This window comes from Physeter macrocephalus, chromosome 11, assembly GCF_002837175.3.
Source record: "Physeter macrocephalus isolate SW-GA chromosome 11, ASM283717v5, whole genome shotgun sequence".
In the NCBI taxonomy this organism is placed as follows: Eukaryota; Metazoa; Chordata; class Mammalia; order Artiodactyla; family Physeteridae; genus Physeter; species Physeter macrocephalus.
In genome coordinates, this window is record NC_041224.1 from 171,940,347 (window position 1) to 171,960,277 (window position 19,931).

General features: G+C 44.6%; 1 protein-coding gene across 2 annotated transcripts in view; it reads left to right on the forward strand.

Annotated features, from left to right (window-relative positions):
- Positions 1 to 13,162, forward strand: part of UNC79 (unc-79 homolog, NALCN channel complex subunit) — a 221,191-nt gene extending 208,029 nt beyond the window's left edge. For both annotated transcript variants that reach the window (XM_055088693.1, XM_055088694.1), the window contains 3 exons: positions 821 to 898; positions 10,391 to 10,432; positions 12,054 to 13,162. In XM_055088693.1, the coding sequence (XP_054944668.1) occupies positions 821 to 898; positions 10,391 to 10,432; positions 12,054 to 12,254 (321 nt within the window). In that variant the 3' untranslated portion in view covers positions 12,255 to 13,162. The remainder of the gene's footprint in view (positions 1 to 820; positions 899 to 10,390; positions 10,433 to 12,053) is intronic.
- The last annotated feature ends 6,769 nt before the right edge of the window (positions 13,163 to 19,931 follow it).

A 19,931-nucleotide genomic window follows, 5' to 3' on the forward strand; every position in this document is an offset into this window, starting at 1 on the left:
GGCTCAGCGGCCATGGCTCACGGGCCCAGCCGCTCCGCGGCATAGTGGGATCTTCCCGGACCGGGGCACGAACCCGTGTCCCCTGCATCGGCAGGCAGACTCTCAACCACTGCGCCACCAGGGAAGCCCTCGCTAGTTTTTTGATACCATTAATACCTCTCCTCCAAATGTCTCTTAATATTCAAATGTTGGAAATGAATTTGTTACTGGTGAAACTTGTGCAAATGGTGTTACAAATGAATTTGAATTAATTTTAAATTCTGAAAATTTTGTTAAACTGCATAAGCCAGTCTGGTAAAATCCCCCCTTGGAGTGTTTAAAATCTAGCCACAGGGATTTCTGATGAGGGATATCACTTCTATGGTATTTTTAAACTGTCGTAAATATGACTGCCTTGTTCCACGGAGAATAAAGCCTCAAACACAGATGGTGCAATAAATGAAACAGCCGCTCCAAGTGAAGAAACTGTGGAGAGGGGATTGATCAAGATGGAGAAAAGACCCAAGCCCAAGAGTTCTGCAGTTGGAAATGAAGGAAGCAGAAACCATTTATCCTCTGGTGTGAATCGCAGTGTGGCGCAGATTAGTGAGATTGATACCTGAATTCATTGGCAGCCCCAAGTTAGATGAGGAAGGCATGGCAACTGCGAAACCTCTGCAGCTTATAAAATTCAGTTTCTGGTTGAAGTTTTAGAGAGGAATAAATACCTCTGATCCCCTCTGGTTGTTGTGCAGAATGTCCTCATGGGCACAGGGCATGTGGCTGCAGACTGTTTCCGTATCACCTTGAGTGGAATTGATTTTCCTGTTTGTTGTTTCAGATGGTAGAAATGGTGTGTCTCCATGTGATTAGTTTAATGGAGGCATTGCAAGAATGCAATTCAACAATTTTTGTCAAGGTAGGAAAATCTTATGATTTCTATAGACCATTTCTTGCTTCTAAAAACAAATGTGGATTTATTTTGAATGTACCTTCTGAAGAGGAAAATAAAACTGATTTACTTTTCACATTCAAAGTTGGGGCTGGAGGAATCGGGCTCATATAACAAGCCTTCACCAAATGGTTATAGTATAATTTTGGCTCTTGCTCCGCCACTGTGACCAACTCTAGCTGGGTTCGATATGTCGCACCATGATTGCATGCAACATGAGTAATGAAAATATTACCAGAAACATTGATCTGGAAATGACCCTAGAGTCATATAAATTGTTTGGTGGAGCCTCACCTTGCAAGGTATCCAGACAACCAAGGAAAATACTCTGTCATTGTTTGACTTGGTAGCTGATACTTTTCTCTAAGATAAATTAATTTAGTTTCTAATATTACTATTCTAAATCACTGTGCAGTGTGTGAAAGTAATTCAGGTATTTGTTATCTATCCAGGGACATCAGAAACATCCCAGTGTGATAAAAAGATAAAAGAACAGAGGAGAACGTGGTTGCTCACTCACTTTCTCTTTTTATTTCCATTCTTTTTCCTTTCCTTCCTATCATTCCACCTCTCTGTTTCACTGATTCTTTGTCCTTCCTCTTCTTGTACCACTTCCTTCTTTGCCTTCCACGTCTATATTCCATTATCCCAGGCACCATCACCACCCCCTCTCCCCCCCCACCGCCACAGAGTGCATCAGTTTAGAACCTTATAACTTCCTATTTCACTCCTTGGTTGACTCCCTTCAATAAAGGACATTTGTAAAGTTAACTCACCCAGTGCTGAAGAAAAGCAGCACATTTTTAGGGAAAACTTGACTGTTACCAGAAAAGTGCAAGGTTGTTGGTTCAAATGGGACAGATATAGCTTATCTAGCTTGACAGTCAATAGCAAAAGTCAACACTATGGGAGAAACTACATGACTGACACTTGGGTGATCATACCTGATTTTGTTTATTACAGCTTTATTGAAGTATAATTTATACACAGTAAACTTTACATATGTAAAATGTACAATTTGATATCTTCACATCACACATATTATACCCGTGAAACCACCCATCACCACAGTCAAGATAATGAATATTGTCCTCCCCAGCTAAAGTTTTCTCATACACATTTGTTAGTCTCTATTCCACCACTTCCTGTACCCCACTTCCTCATCCCCAGGCACCTACTGATCTGCTTTCTGTCATAATAGCTTAGTTTGCATTTTCTAGAATTTCATGTAAATAGATTCATACAGTAGTTATGCTTTTTTCTGCCTTCCTTCACTCAGAATAATTATATTACCATTAATCCATGTTACATGTCTCAGTAGATTATTTTATTTCTGAGTAGTATCTATTATATGGATATAACACATTTTGTTTATCCATTCATCAATTAATGGATATCTGAGCTGTTTCCAAAAGTTTGAGGCTATTACAAATAAAGCTGTTATGAATATACATACACAAGTCTGTGTAGCTATAGGCTTTCAGGTGTGTTGGATAAATACCAAGGAGTGGAATTGCTAGGCTGTATGATATGTGTATAACTTTTAAAGAAATTGGCAAACTGTTTTCCAAAGTGATTGTACCCTGTTACATTCACACCAGCAGTATGCATTCCAGTGCCTACACATCATCGTCAATACTTAATGTAGTTAATCTTTAGTTTTAGTCGTTCTAAGAACTGTGTACTGCAGAATTGCATTTTCCTGTTGACAAATGATGCTCAGCATCTTCTCATGTGCTTATTTGCTATCCATATATCTGCATGGTAAAATGTCTATTAAAATTATTTGCCCGTTTAAAAAATCAAGTTGGTTATTTTCTTATTATTGAATTTTCAGATGCAAGTCCTTTATCAGATATGTCATTTGCAAAGATTTTTTTTCTGTGTTTGTCTTCTCATTGTCTTCACAGTGACTTGTGAAGAGCAGAAAGTCTTAATTTTGATGAAATACCATTTATCAAATTTTTCTTTTATGAATCATGCTTTTGATGTTGTATTTAAGAAAATCCTTGCCTAGTCCAAGATCACAAAGAGTTTTCTTTGTGTTTTCTTCTAGGTATTATATATGTTTTCTTCTAGGTGTTAGTTTATATCTGTGATCCATTTTGAGTTAACTTTTGTGGATGTGTGTGGTATGGATTGAGGTACTTTTTATGTGTGTGGATATCCAATTATTCTAGGATTGTGAAAAATTCTATCCATTGAATTGCCTTTGCACTTTTGTCAAAAATCAATTGACCATTTATGTATGGTTCATTCATGTATGGTCTACCTTTGTACCATGCTGTCTAGGTTACTATAGCTTTCTTATATGCCTTGAAATCATGTAGTGTTACTCCTCTAAATTTCTACACCTATTTCAAAGTTGTTTTGGCTCTTTTAGGTCCGTTGCATTCTAGATACGTTTTAAAATCAACTTGTCAATTACTACGAAAAGCCTGCTGGGAATGTGGGTTGCACTGATGTATACATCACTTTAAGGAGAATTGAGATATTAACAATATTGAGTCTTCCAATCTTTGAACAGAGTATATCACTCTATTTATTTATGTCTTCATTAATTTTTTTCAGCAATATTTATAGTTTTCCATATACAGGACTAGAATATTTTGTCAAATTTATCCCTAAGTATATAGTAATTTTATAGTATTATAAATAGTATGGTTTTTTACATTTAAATTTTTGGTATTTTATTGTTAGCAGTTAGAAATATAACTGATTTTAAATGCCTTTATACCCTGCAATCTGTTAAACTCATTTATTAGTTCTAGTAGCTTTCTTGTAGCTTTCATCAGATTTTCTCTGTAGACAATTATGTCATGTGCAAGTAGAAGCAGTTTTCTTTCTTTCTTTTGAATTTTTATACTTTTTATTTCTTTTTCTTGTCTCATTGCTCTGGCTAGATCCTTTAATACAAGTTGAATAGAAGTCATGAGAGTTGGAAACCTTGTCTTGTTCCTGATCTTAGGAAGAAAGCATTCATTAAATATAAATGTTAGCTGTTAGTTTTTCATAGATACCCTTTGTCAGATTGAGTAAGGGTCTCTTCTATTCCTAGTCTGCTAAGAATTTTTGTCAGGAATAGATGTAGGATTTGTCAAATGCTTTTTCTACATTTATTGAGATGGTCATTTGATTTTTCTTTTTTGACTATTAACAGTGAGTTTCATGGATTGATTTTTTTTTTTTTTTTTTTCATGGATTGATTTTTGAATGTTAAACCAACCTTATATTCCTGGGACAAACCACTTGGTCTTGAAGTATTATTCTTTTTTTTTTTTTTTTTTTTTTTTTTTGTGGTACGCGGGCCTCTCACTGTTGTGGCCTCTCCTGTTGCGGAGCACAGGCTCCAGAAGCACAGGCTCAGCGGCCATGGCTTACGGGCCCAGCCGCTCCGCGGCGTGCGGGATCTTCCCGGACCGGGGCACGAACCCGTGTCCCCTGCATCGGCAGGCGGACTCTCAACCACTGCGCCACCAGGGAAGCCCTAAAGTATATTTCTTATAGGCAGCATGTAGTTGGGTACTGGGCTTTTTAAAAAATCCAATCTGACAATCCCTTTTAATTGGGATTTTTTTTTTTTTTTTTTTTTTGCGTTACGCGGGCCTCTCACTGTTGGGGCCTCTCCCGTTGCGGAGCACAGGCTCCAGACGCACAGGCTCAGCGGCCATGGCTCACGGGCCCAGCCGCTCCGCGGCATGTGGGATCTTCCCGGACCGGGGCACGAACCCGTGTTCCCTGCATCGGCAGGCGGACTCTCAACCACTGCGCCACCAGGGAAGCCCTTAATTGGGATTTTTAAACCATTTTCCTTTAATGTGTTTTGTGATATCATTTGGCTTAAAATATCTTGCTGTTTGTTTTCTTTATTTCTCATCTGTTCTTTGTCCTTTATTCCCTCTTTTTCTACCTTCTTTTTGACTAATTGAGTTTTTAATGATTAAATTTTGGATACAATTTCCACTTTTTGGTCTAGATTCTTAAGGTGGAAGCTGAGGTCATTAATCTGAGAACCTTTTTCTATTCAGCTGTCAGTGTTTGGTTTTCTGAATTTCCTTCCAAGTACTGCTTTGGCTGGCTGTATTCCTCTGAATTTTGATATATTCTCATTTCCATTCAGTTCAAAATACTTTCTAATTTCCCTTTTGACTCCTTCTTTGACCCATGGGTTATTTAAATGTGTTTTTCAGTTATCTTATTAGCTATATGTCTTAGCTGTTGTTGTTTTAGTGGTTGACTTAAGAGTTTATAGTCGACAATTTTAACTTAACACACTCTGCCTTCGAGTAATAATATACCACTTCATGTATAGTATGAGAATGTACAACAGTATACTTCCATTTCCAGACTTTGTGCTATGATTGTCATCCATTTTACTCCTACGTATGTTATAAACCAAACCATAATTTCTTTTTGCTTTAAACAATTATCTCTCAAAGCAATTTAAATTTTATTTTATATTTTTTTATATTTGCTATTATTGCCATATTTACATTTTTCAGTTTTCTTCATTCCTTTCTGTAGAATTAAACTTCCATCTTCCTTCTGCCCAAAGGACTTTCTTTACAACTTCTTGTGTAGGTCTGCTGAAGCTTAATTCCTTCAGCTTTTTTATGTCTGAGAAAGTCTTTACTTTGCCTTCATATTTGAAAGCTATTTTCAGTGGTTATTGAATTCTAGGTTCAAAGTTTTTTTTTTCCCCCTAGTATTTTAAAGATGCTATTCATCCACTGTCTTTTTGCTTCCATTGTTTCTGAGAAGAAATCTTTGTCATTCTTATTTTTTTTTTCTTCTGTATATGATACGTCTTTTTTCTCAGGCTGCTCTGAAAATTTTTTTCTTTACCATTGTTGCTAAGCAATTTGATGATGATATGCCTTGGTGTAGTTTTCTTCATGTTTCTTGTGCTTGAGTTTGTTGACTTTCTTGGATCTGTGAATTTATAGTTTTCATTATATCTGGAAAAGTATCAGCTATTGTTTCTTTAAAATTTTCTCGCATACCTCTATTTAACATACTCAGTATTTCCTCTACCTTCTTGACCATATTGCGTATAGTTATAATAACTGTTTTAATGTCCTTGTTTACTAGTTCTGTTCTCTGTATCATTTGGGGGTCTTTTCTAGTTACTTGATTTTTCTTCTCATTATGGATCGCATTTTCCTGCTTCTTAGCATGCCTGGTAATTTTTTACCGGATTCTTGACATTTTGAATTTGACTTTTTTGAGTGCTAGATATTTTTTATTCCTACAAGCATTCTTGAGCTGTATTCTATGCCATAGTTAAATTACTTAGAAACAGTTTTATGCCTTTGAAACTTGGTGTTAAGCTTTGTTATGTAGGATCGGAGCAGCAGTTTGTCTAGGGCTACTATTTCTTCACTGGTAAGGTAATATCCTTCCGAGTACTCTACTTGGTGTTCTGTGATTTGCAAGATTTTTCCACTGTAACTAGTGGAAACACAAACTATTGCTATGTGATTACCAGCGATTTTTCCCTCTAATGTTTTAGGTTATTTTTTCTTCAGCCTTGGATAATTTTCTCACATGTGTATACTGGTCAGTATTGAGCTAAAGACTCAAGGGGAACCCTTTACAGATCTTCAGAGAGTTAGCGCTCTTTCTCTCTCTCTCTCTCTCTCTCTCTCTCTCTCTCTCCAGCTCTCTCCTTTCCACTACTCTGCCTTACAAACTCTAGCTCCCTTGGCCTCCCTGGCCTCCCAACTCCATCTCCTCACCTCAGGAAGACCACCAGACTCTACCTGTGTTCCTTGTCCCTGTGCTACTGCCTGAAAACACTTTCTAGGCAGTGAGCTACGATAACTGTAGGGGTCACCTTGTTTGTTTCCTCTCCCTCAGTGATCACTGTCCTGCATTGCTGATGCTTAATGTCTGAAAATCATTGTTTCATTACCCTTCATCTGGAATTTTAGTTTTGTTTAAGGCAGGATTGTAAATCTGGTCTTTGTTACTCTATCTTGGGTGAAAGAGAAAGTTTCATGACTAATTTTATTTTGAGGGCTGGAAAAAGCATGGCGTGAAATGAATATAGTCCAACTGAGCAGGAAGTCTTCAATTTATCCCATAACATAAACCAAGATAAGAGGAAAAGTATCCCTTTGATTTTGATGAAAAACAACATATTTTTTAAAATGTCCTTCAGTTTTCTGGATATTGTTTTAGGAGAAGAAAAAAAACACAACAATTTTATTATAACATTACAGTGCCCAGAATAAATTACATCTAATTCTTACTGACAGCTTTGTAGGAGCCACTAGCAAAAGGGTACTGAAATGAATGTTATTCAAAAAAGTCAAATTAGCATTCCTGAAATAGGATGACTGATGGATTGTATAATGCTGTCCTTCTTCACAATGAACTTTAACCTGATGCCTTCAGTCAGGTTCGCAAATCACAAACCTGAAGGCCCCTCGCAGGTATATTTAGAATCTTATGGTCGTGTGTTACATCAATGGGGAAATAACAAAAGCACTTCTAAAATCAGCCTCAGTATTCCCCTCGATTGCCTCACAAAGGCCCTTAGCCCCTGGGGCAACCCTGGGAAAGGCGTCCACCCAGGGGCAGAGTACTGAGTGTTCCCTGGTCTCAACCCTCCTCTGTCCCTCAAGATTCTTAACAAGAGGTCAGTTCAGGTATTCCCAAACATCAAGAGGCATACGGGCATGCTTCCATATTAAATGGATCAAAAGACAACAGAAGTCTGTAGGCGTTAGGACCCCTCAGGGCTTGTTTTTGCCCTGCAGACAGTAGGGAGAAGGCGGTTAGACTAACTTATTTTTTCCATTCAGAACATCCAGATGAGCCAGTCCTCTTAAACGCCAGAGAGTACACCCTTATCTGCCACCAACCTTCCTAATCCCACAGTTTTACTATGAGGGTGGGTAGCAGGGGAGGCATGAGAGGGTGTCATTTTCTGATTGAGTTTAAGTCCCATCACATCTTCTGGGACACTCCATTTCCAAACACAATAGTCATGTTAGCGACAGAGTATTAAATGGCTGTGATAGAAACACTGTGTTTAGGAATAAACATCAGTGGAAGTCAAATTAGCAAATTGTTTGTATCTATAGAACGTTGAAAGCAGAACAGCAGCCAGATTTAGCCTTGGGAACAAAAGAATAGAGAGAAAATATAATTTATCACCTCACCAAGTTGTTGTTGTTGGTTTTTTTTTTAATAATTTGATGAATTGAATGAGACTAGCAGCTATGGCCGTGACTAGTGAACAGAGAGGTGGTTTTTTTTGTTGTTTTTTGTTTTTGTTTTTGTTTTTGTTTTTTTTGCGGTACGCGGGCCTCTCACCGCCGCGGCCTCTCCCGTTGTGGAGCACAGGCTCTGGACGTACAGGCTCAGCGGCCATGGCTCACGGGCCCAGCCGCTCCGCGGCACACGGGATCCTCCCGGACCGGGGCACGAACCCGCGTCCCCTGCATCGGCAGGCGGACTCTCAACCACTGCGCCACCAGGGAATCCCCAGAGAGGTTATTTATATGCTATCCCCCGTCCCAGCAGGCTCTCCTGATCCTCTCGCTTTGGTCATTGCACTGCTGTGAACAAATCCCAGGCTCACTTTTAACCTTTTCCCCGATCCAAAGAGCAAACTAGTCCTCAGACCCTCACAGGTTGGCACTGCAGGCAGCATCCTTCATCCCGGAAGCCGTCCCTGGTCTTATCTGGACCATGGAGGCAGCTTCCACACTGGGCCCCTGCAGCCGTTCTCCACGTCCTTCCACATGCTAGTGTCCAGACTGCTGCCACAGTGACCTTGCTGGAGCCCCATTCTCCTCATGGTGAATGGGGCTTCCCTTATCAAAAAGCATACTGAATTTGGAATAAAACCCAAATCTCCTTATGTGGCATCCTAGATATCTGTGGGTAGATGGTGAGAGGCCTCACTCTGCTTTACTAAACTTGTTTTTCATGACCCTATGCTAAGAACCTCACCCTTCAGCATCATGTGAACCTCCACTGCTTCCTCACCTCTCTGCACACTCCCACCTCTGGGCTTTGCTTCCTTGAGTGCCCTTGTATTAGTTTGCTAGGCTGCTGAGCACTGCAAATTGGGTGACTGAAGTAACAGAAATGTATTGTCTCATGGTTCTGGAGGCAAGAAGTTATGAGATCAAGGTGATGGCAGAATTGATTCCTTCTGAGGCCGTGAGGGAGCATCTGTCCCAGCCTCTCCCCTGGCTCCTGGGGGTTTGCTGGCCTCCTTTGGCGTTCCTTGGCTTGTAGATCTCTGCTTCACCTTCATGTGCCACTCTCCCTGTGTACCTATCTGTGTCCAAATTTCCCCCTTTCTATAAGAACACCAGTCATATTGGATTAGGGGTCCCCCCTACTCCAGAGTGACCTCATCTTAATTCGCTACATCTTCAATGACCCCATTTCCAAATAAGGTCACATCTGAGGCTGTGTGGGCGAGGACTACAACGGCTATATGAGAGGACACAATGCAATCCATATCAACTCTACCCTATTGGAGTCGGGTCACAAGGAGCGTGGAGTGAAATGATATGATGCATTTGAGCATATTAAAGATCTGAGCAGTCCTGAAAGAAACGAACATTTCCAAACTTATTAGATCATAGCCCTCCTTCCCCATTTAAATCCCACCCAGCTAGAGTTCTGTGGAATACACTTTGGTAAATGTATTCTGTCCCTGACTTCCGGATTTATGAGGCCACGAACGCAAGTCAACACTTGCGTTCGGAAGGGCCGAAGTGTGGCGAGAGACCAAAGCGGACAGAGGAGAGCCTCTGCTCGGGGAGCTCGGGCGGGGCACCTGTGACCTCCTAGGAAGGGTCTCAGGGCAAATCAGAGGCAGCGGAGGGGCAGGGCTCCCCAGATGCCCAGGATTTGAGAGCCTTGCTCCCGGCTGGAGCAGGGACCCGCTGCTCGCCTGCCCGTGCACCCACACTGCTGAAGCCCCGGCCTGCACTCATTCCTGCTGTGTCTCATCTTCCAAATCACAGCCAGGCAACTTCAGGGCTTGTCTTTGTTCATCACTTAAGCATTTTTAACCGCTTCCCAGTGATCTTTTCTTAACGACCACAGGCAGAGAGCTTCGCCATGCTACTTGGAGACTCAGTTCTAAAGATCCCGTGGAGGAAATTCTATTTCAAGAAAGAGAGGATTTAATTAAATAAATACACATTTAATGTCCCATGCTTGGTAGCTTTCAAGAGACAATCAGTCATTTACGATGTGTGTTTCAGGCACTCATGGGGCGCTTATTAACCTCCAAATGCCACCAGCTCAGCAGGGTTTGGCCTCAGAGAGACGATTGTCTGATAGCGGGGGACTCTGCAGTGGAGGCCCACATCCTTTTGTGATGTTAAAGGAATTCCGTGTGCCTTGCTTTGCCAGGCAGTAAGCGGAGCTTATGTGGGAGAATGGAGAACAGTAATAATGGGCCTTCTGTGTTTCTCCATACAGCTGATACCTATGTGGTTGCCAATGATTCAGTCAAATATCAAGGTAAGTCACCCCCGGGGTGGACTGGAAGCTCAGTTCCCTCCAGAGAAGCTCATAACATTCACAGGGCTCCACAGTGCTCCACTCGCTACCTGTTCCTGGTCTCTGGGGGCTGATAATGCAGGAGACCCTACGGGACAGGTAGGGGGCCTGCGGGCCGAGGTGACAGCAGGAGCCGCTGTCCTACTACTCCTCGTTGATTGAAGGGGAAGGGGGAGGATCCCAGAGTCTGGGCGAGGCTCCGCTACTGACTAGAATACAGGCTGAAAAGCTCCTCTGACTTCAGAGGATACCCATGGGATCCGGTCCCAGACATGTCCCGTGCTATTTCCCGGCCACTAGGACTGACTTTTTGTGATGGGAAGAATTCTATTAAGAGAGGATAACATTCAGTGAATGACAGAATTGAACTAGAAGGGACCTGCCCACCCACCCCCCCATTCTATATAAGAGGAAACATAGCATCAGAAGGAAGAGTAACTTGGACAGGGTCCCACAGCCAGGGAGGGGAAGACAATGTATTTCTCACTGCCAGGCCCCGCCTTGAGTGACTCATTGTCACTGCAGGGCCAGACATACTCGATGGCTGTAAATCTAGTTACTGGGGCATAACATTAAGATGGCCAAGCTCACCACCCGCTCCATCCCAAACTGGGTCCCGTCTAAGGCGCTGGGAGTATCAGGCAGGAGGGGGAGAAGATGGAAGCCTTGTTGCTGGATTTCCTCCCAGAGTTGGAGAGGGATACTTGTGGAAGGAAGGGAGGCGACTTCAGGGGATACCAAGAGAGCAGTGCCCACAGGCTTTGAGTACTGGTTCATGGCCTAACTGCTGTTTGCGACCACCGGTAGGGCCAATGGCTCTGCGGAAAACCTCATTGCACCCCTAGCTTCTATTGTGAAAACTGCTTGGACTTTCACCCCGAGGCCTTCCAAACTGCCCTCCCCCTGCTTGGCGGCCATCTGTGGCAATTTGACATTGCCCAGAGTGCTGAGTGGAGGCCAGCAGAACTTCATGAAAAGCTAAGAAGAATAAGAAAAGCTTACAACCTAGCTCCTTCGTGTGCATGAACGTGAGAACAGAGAGCCTATAATCATGATGAAAATGTCCTGAGCACTTCCTATGTGCCGGTTTCTGTTCTGACCCCTGTTAACTCACTTATCCTTACAATAACCCCATCAGGTGAGTGTTACTATCCCCACTTTGCCCATGAGACAATCCAATCAGACCGAAAAACCTTGTTCCCCAAGTTGTTTACAGAGGACCGAGGATCTGAACCCAGGGAGCCTGGCAGCAGAGCCCGCGACACCAGGCCCACATAGCAAACAGCTCTTGGGGGACAAGTCTAAGTGTCAGCCCCTGCACTGGTGTTGCAATGAATGAGTCGGGATGGGAGGGGCATTATTTGTATGGATTTGGGCCAGGTGGGCTCTAAGGACATGGCCCCAGCCCACGCCCTCTGCCCTGAGCCCTCCCCAAATTTGGGAGTTGGCCTTCTCCAGGCCAGACAGCTCCCGTGCCACGTGTAAGTTCCGCCTGCAGAAGAAGTCCAGGCCGGCACTCCCTGGGTTGACCGAGAACCCGAGCAGGAAAGAAACTAAACTACCGTCTTGCCCTTTCTTACAGCACTTATCTGCGGGACTCCAGCTTCGCCTCCAGGCCATTCAGAACAATGTGAACCACCACAGCCTCAGGACGCTGCCGGGCTGCACCCAGAGCAGTGCCAGCCTGGCGGCCCTGCGCAAGTGGCTGCAGTGCACCCAGTTCAAAATGGCTCAGGTGGAGATCCAGTCCTCGGAAGCAGCCTCTCAATTTTATCCTCTATGAGCGGACTGCTCGGCTCTCAGCGTCAACACTCTGGTTTAGCAATAATGGGTTTCCAAACAAACAATTCGATCCAAGCAGGTTGGGGAACATATTGGTACTGCACATTCTCTTTCTAGTCTAGTAAAAGACGTGCAAAGGCCGGAGAGGGCCACAATGAAGCTTTCTTGCTACACATTTCTGACGACTCCTTGGGCTATCTGATTAAGTGTTTCCTTACATTATTTTTTAAAAACCAAATCATTTTTCTTTAACTAACTTCTATTTTTTTTAAGAAAAAAAAATAGACTGGTGGGTACTCACAGAAAAGTTGTATAAGTCCCCCTGTTGCTATTTTTGATGATAGAGAATAAATAGGGTTTTTGAAACCTTTGTAGTGTTTTTTCTTAAAATCCACTCTTGGCAATGCAATAAAAAAAACCCGTCACCAGAAGCCAGTGACACTTGACTGAAGCTTTTTGTCATTATCCTGGGAAAAGTGGCAGCTTGCAAGGACCATTACAAAGTGCACTTAGAAATTAGGTGGTTAAACTGTGCCAACTGTTTTCTTTGTTTTATAATATCATTTTCCAGGACTGTCCAGTAAGTTTTATTATTTTTAAAACTAGTTTTTCAACTCATTAGTCCTAGGCTGTACTTTCTTGTAAGCTTTATGACAACCAGTTTAGTTTTGTGAATAATAAATTTTATTCTTTTGTTAATACTTGTATACAATTCAATTTAAAACTGTAGATTGCATACTGGACCAGACGACTCCCCACGCTGGCACAGAACGCTGCACCTGGAGCTATGTTTCATAAAGCGGAATTTTAATAGTGTAAGAGTACCAAGATTTATCAGCACTTATATTTAGAATTTGACTGTGCATTCACAAATGATATTTCTCTTCTCTATCCCTGTAATGCACTGACTAAAAGAAGACTTAATATACATTTAAGCTGTATATTGACATGCTAATAATTAAATGCATTTTTTATTATCTTTGTGAGCCTGGGGTTTTTTAAAATCAGTTTATAGAGCTGGAGTTTAGTTCCTGACAACCACTTCTTCTAAACTTTTAAAACTTCTAACTTCCATTAAAACTAAGTACAATTTTAAGAGGAAAAGGCTTTCTTTAAGGTCATTTGGTGAGAGAAATACACAATTTATTTGAAGTCGATTCTCTAGGAGGGACTTTGAGGGCATGAGACTTTTTTTTTTTTTTTTTTAATGTTGGATTTTAAGAAGTTTCTCTCTTCTTCTGGGAAGTCTGATATCTTAATGCTTCTCAGGGGAAAACAAGTCCTCCAATGTTAAGTATTTCACATGAGTTGTAGAAAGACAGGGTGGCAGATCTCCATTCTTAGGAAAACTTGTGGGGAACCAATAGGTCCTTAGAGTGAGAGTATAGAAATGATTATTCTTCATATTTTGCTAACGAACTCTTTGGAAAGGCCTTCCCCTGTTCAGAATTCTCCTCTGTCCCAGTCGTACTTGCTTATGCTTCTGTGCACATTTTGTCTTGTATTATAAAAAGTTGCGCATGTACTTATCTCGCTTGTAAACTGTGACAGCTTTGAGGATATGTCCTGTCTCTGTATCCACAGGGTTTGGCTCACAGTACATGTTTAATTAGTGTCTATTGAATTGAACAGATTTGATTAAGCAGCAGGTCTTTCTTGAGCTACCCAGTGGGCTCAGCAAGGGCTAAATTGTGACTTTCTCTTTTTTATGCAGGGATTCCTAGAGGGGGTTACAGAAACAGGCTGGAGCAGGAGGCCCTGGCTGCTCTCCCTGGAGGTTTAACTGACTTCCCCATCTGGGCTCAGCTGTAGGCCCAGCTCTTTAGTGGTCCTGAGCCCACCCTGCCACAGGTGGCCAGGATCTTGGTGGCCCTATTCTACCAGTAGGCAAGGTCCAGAGTCATCCACAGCTTCTTCTCCATCTTCTTTGCCCAGTTCCTTGAATGAACTTCTGCCTCAATTTCCCTTTGTATTTGCATCCCCCCCAAGGGCTGGAGATGACCCTTTAGCTCAGCCCTCTTGACTGGGTCACCTCTAACGCTTCCTGCTATCTGGACCTGTTTCCTTTACCCCAGGCACAACCTGGGTCCTTGGTCCCATCCAGGCAGGTCTCCCTCCTTGCCCCTCAGAACTGTGGGACCAGTTTTCCTACCAGCTTGACCAAAATACTGCCCCTGCTGGGACCCTGCCACTTCACTGGCTGATAGAGACCAGCAAGCTTCTCTGGCTTACACTCACTGCCCCCTGCCCACTTCATTACCCAGTATCCTCATCTTCTTTTGTATGTCATTGTGGTAGCCTCTCCAGCAAGTGGGGCTCAGGCACTTAGAAGAAAAAAGCCAGAAAAAGAAAGGACAGATGGAAATTTAGCAGGACTGGCCCTTACAAGGAGGCGGAGAAGCCATTCGCCTAGGTCAGGAGTCAGACAACTGCAGCCCACTGCCTGTTTTTGTAAAAAATCTACTAGAACACAACCACACCAGCCATTTACACATTGTCTCTGGCTGTGTTTGTGCTGCAACGGCAGAGTTGACGGGTCATGAAAGAGACTGAATAGTCCTGAAAGCCTAAAACATTTACCATCTGGCCCTTTACAGAAGAAGTCTCCTGACCCCTGGCCTAGGTGAAGACCACTGAGGAGCACTGAGTTGGACCCTTGCGTGGGTATATTTTCCCCAAAGCCTCAGGGTTTTTGAAGTTGCATTACTAGTGTTTCCTCATCTGTAAAATGTGGACAGTGACACATTCTACCTCATAGGGTTGTTGAGATGGTGAAATAAAGAATGCAAGGAGAGAGCTTAAAGCAATGCCGGGCACATGGTAAGCACTCCATAAAAGTTATCGGTTACTGTTTTTACTCTCATGTTAAAGCCTAGAGAAGTAAAGCTCCTTGCCCAAGGTCTACGGCTAGTAAGAGGCAGAGCCGGAACATGACCCCAGGTTGTCTGACCCCAGGGACTGTGCTCTCAACCACGGTCCATATAGACTCCTGCTACCCCACACTCCAGCCCCGGGTGACAGCTCTGACAGCAGCAGAGAGGGCAGAGAGACTCCAGTCCAGATTTGGCCGGTTCTGATTATTGGCTTGGAAAAGAGCCAGGAATAAATTCAGTTTTCCTTCCCTCACGGAATCCTACTGGTTCTGGGATGTGAACAGAACATTCTGAGATTCCCAAGGGTGGAATGGGCCAAAATCTGCAAGTGCATAGATTCCATGATTGTTCGCAGTGAGCATGCCTCTTACTAGTTGGGTGACCTTGGACAGGTTATTAAACCTCTCTGGACCTCTGTTTTGCCTTATCTGTAAAATGGAGCTGTCTACCCATCTCCCTGGGGGGATGGAAAGCGCAAACGAGTGGAGGACTGAGGTGGTGCTTGGGAGACTGTACCAGACTCTACGGACCTCCAAGGAAACCTGTGCCACCTTATGAAGACCAAACGAGGGGACGGCTCACAGCTGCAGGCTCATTTGGTTTTTCCTTCAGCCAGTCCCTCAGAAGCAAGACCTACAAGACCCATGGGAGCTGAAACGCGCTCATTAACCAAGGGTGTCCAGTCTTCATTGTATGCCATTCTTTACAAGTGTGTCATTCTGCCTGACAATGGGATATTTTCAGCAACTCTCTTCCCTAAGAGTCTCATCTGAGGCCAAGTGACTGCAGCAACTTCGTCTCCATTTCCAAGCTACAACAGGACAAATAAGGTTGGACTGGATCAGAGAAGGTGGGTTATCCACCAAGACTCTTTCATGAGCTGGGACTCAAGGGCTTCTGGCATTAATCGGACAATGCAGATCATTTAATATACCTCTTTAATAGAATTAATTTGCAACTATGTATTTTGGGCAAATTGGGTGTTTTAACAGCAATGGTCTTAAGAAGAATGAAGGGAGTGGTTGCAACTCAATGGAATAGAACCAAACTATGTTTTTATGAGAGTCAAATCCTCTGGGAGAGGAAGTGTTATCAGTAAGAGGCTGGCCAGTTCCTTCCACTGACAGCAGTGAGCCTCTTTTGAAGGGGGTTCAAGAGAAACCACAAGAGCCACCGTTTACTGAGTATCTACTAGGTGTTAAGCACTTCACAAACATTATCTTTACTCCTCTTAGCCCTCTCTTCCCCGTTAATATTCCCACTTTGCAGGTGAGGCAACTGAGGCCCAGAAGTTAAATGACTCATCCAAGGTCAAGCTGGCGGTAGTAGCATTAGGACCAGAAGGCCATCTGACTTCATCAGAGCTTCGCTCAGTAAATGTTAATTTCTCTCTCCCTTTTTTTGGTTCTGGCCTCTCTTGGCTAAAATGTGCCAAGAGCATGGGATAAAGCAATCTGAGGGCTCTTCTGGAGGAAGCGCACTCTTGTTGGTTTCTCTGTTTATTAATCATCTATAATAAATTTCCATCGAGCCACTGTCACTTCATCTGACAAAGGCATTTTCTCCTTTACTTTGGGAATTCATTTATTTGCCAAAAAATTATAGCTCACAAATTAAATCACATTTAGTTTCCCACTTAATATAATAGTTTTATGGCAAAGAATAAAATTTTCTGACTTCATCAGATTGGGATGCTGAACTCTATTAGATTAGGGGTCTGAGTTCACTCAGCCCTGTTGAGACTTGCCCCTAATTCAAATAATCATAGCTACCCTCTGTGTGGGCTTACTGCATGTCAGGCACTTTAGATAGAGTAATCTCATTTAGTCTTCTCAACAGTGATGTGAGGCAGGTACTTCTGTTATTAACCCCATATTACAGATGAGGGAACTGAGGCATGGAGAGACGATATCTGCAGGAGTCACTCAGTAAGAGGCAGAGCAAACTTTGAATCCAGATATGTCTGCCTCCAAAGCCTTGGCTCTTTCGACTCCATAATTCTGGCAGGTCAATGATAGGTAGAGTCCTTCGCTACTCACCCGACCGCAAGGTAACCTAGAATCACATAGACCAGAAGTCAGCAGCCGGCAGCCTGCTGGTGAAACTTGGCCCACAACGTATTTTGTTTGATGAGCTTGAACTTTCCATTTCCCCTTTCAGTTTGAATACTTCCGCTGGAGCACGCAGTCTCCAGTTTTGTACCGTTTCCCACTACTGACCTCTGCCTCCCGAGCAGGAAGAGCCCCAGCCTCTCGGCAGAAATCCTGTTGGCTCCGAGTTGGTGCTTCACTCATTCACCTGCTCCACCCTGCAGGCTTGTGAGTTTGCCACCCAGCTTAGACCGACCATCTCATTTTACAGGCCTGAGAGGGGGTGGGATTGACCCAGTGTCACTCAGTGAGCCAGTGGCCAAGCGCTGGCTTGGGGCCGTGCACTCAGCCCCCCGGTGGCCCACCTCTCCCTGGCATCACTCCCCCCCCACATCTGCATGGCCATGGGCCCCCTCCACACCCCAACCCGTCAGTTCGACCTCATTTCTAGTCAGGGCTGGGCCCTCCAAGGTGAGCCCTGGCAGCAGCTCTTCCCTGCAGGGTGCACGGGACATTGGCGGAAGGCACGGATCTGGTCGAACAAAGAACTGGCTTTTTAATCATGCAGTCCAGACAGGCCCCCGCCCGCAGGCCGGTGGAGAGGGGAGCCTCCCGGGGCTGCCTGGCAGATGCCCTGATTTCCGCTCCTTCAAGTGGCCACTTGGAAAAGAAAGGAACAAGCAAGTAATCAGGCGTGAAGGACAGAAACACTCCAGGTGAGGACAATCACGCTGCCCAGGTGGGGTGCTGGGGGATGGTGGTGGGAAGGCTCTGAAGAGGGGATCGGGCCGGTTTCAGACAGCACGGTGTGCCCAGAGCCTTCAGCTAGAGAGCCCAATGCTGGGCTCAGGGCTGGGGGGCAGCTGGAGGGGAACACAGACACAGGCTCTGCAGCCAGGTCAGTTGCGGACATTCCCGCTGACCCGCTCTATGACCACCGGCAAGTATTTCATCTCGCTAAGACTCAGTTTCATCAGCTGCAAAATGGAGATGCTAATTCCTCTCTGCTGACGTTTTTGTGAAGAGTAAACGAAATGATGTCTGTCAGGTACTTAGCACAGAGAGGGAGTCATAAACAGGAATAAGAGTGGAACTTTAAGGAACGCTCGCCACTCCTAGGAATGCCGGGCTCTGGGCTAAGCAGCCCACATTCACGCAGCCATTTCTTCTTCCAACTGTAATGCCATGTGACAGCTGGTGTTTTGCTGAGATGAAATCACAGCTTGCAATGGGACCTTGGCTCCCATCCTTTGGAATGCGGCATTCCTACGCTGTTGGGCTGCATGTGGTGACTCAAGGCCCCCCACGCGTTTCTCTGTTTGAATGAGCAACTGGGAAATCCTCTTCCATATGGTGTGTTCTCTCATCACTGGGACTTCACATGGTGTGAACACATCCTTGTGTTTGTAATGGGGATGATATTTTGAAAATAATAAATGGATATGTCTTTTGTTCTTCTCCAGGAAATCGCGTTCCCCAGCCTAGCTCCATGGACGGCGTGGGTGGGAGGGGCTTCAGATGCAGGGAAAGTTCTGGTCACACAGGATGAGGGAATGGAGAGCCCACCTCTTCTGGACCCTAGTGGGCTGTTGGCCAAAGGAAAAGGAAGACAAATGTAGGGCAGGGCAGAGAGGCCAGGTGGGCATGTCGGCAGCTCCCCTGCTGGGGGTGAGAACATCGTAGAAATGCCCTGATGGGACTGTGCCAGGGAGCCCCACCGCATGGTGCACAAGCCTCCAGGAGAAGAGCTGGCAGCCCTGGGCAGCCTCGGGGCTGCAAATAGAATCCTGCCCCCCCCAGCTCCGGCAGCTCTCTCCCGGCTTGCGGGAGCGTGCAGGTTCCAGAGTCCCCGTGGCTGGAGCTGAGAGAGCAGGAAGATGGGCAGCGCCTGTGGTCAGGAGAAAGAGCCTGCCACAGTGTGGACGTTTGCAGCTGGAGGCGCCGTCACCCTCGGAGACCGGAAGGGCCCAGGCACAGTTCTGCAGTCACCTGTCCCGGAAGCAGCCCAGGCCGGCCGCGAGACCTGCCAGGACCCGAAGGTGCCACGTGGTCTGCACCTGCCTCTGCCTGTGCCTGAGACCACGGATACCCCCTCAGGGGCACACCTGGGAGCCTCCTGGAGGGGAGCCGGACTGAGGAGAGGGCTCACAGTTTGAGCATCTGTCCCAAAGAGACAGAGTCATCCAAAAGAAACTAGTTAAACCAGAAGAGGCCCACACACCATCAATTTGCAAATTCAGGTTTTTCTACCGCCTCAACCCCCCTACACCCAGTGAGGTGGGGACTCTGAACAGTGTTGGGAAATAAAGCGCTGTTTTCTTCTCTCGACGCTGTGTGTACGGTATTAAATTGGTAACCCACAATTAATTAATCGATTAATCCTACAAACATTTCTGGTGTCAGCCACACTGGGGGTCTAGAGACTTGGCAATGACTAAGACCCAAAAGCAGAGTAGGCTGCTGTCCTCACGCGTCTTATCTTCATGTGGGAGGAGAAAGACAGGAAATGCATACACTTCTCAACAAGTGTCCTTAGCTGGCGAGAAGTGCTGTATTGAAAATAAACTAAGGCGACAGATTAGAGAAGGACTAGGGCTGGTTGAAGAAAGCCACAGGTGATAAGCAGGGAAAGAGTGGCTGAAAAGACCTAAAATGAGAAGGCGCTGGCACATGTGAGGAGCTCAGGAAGGCCAGGGTGACGGAAGGGAAGAGGTG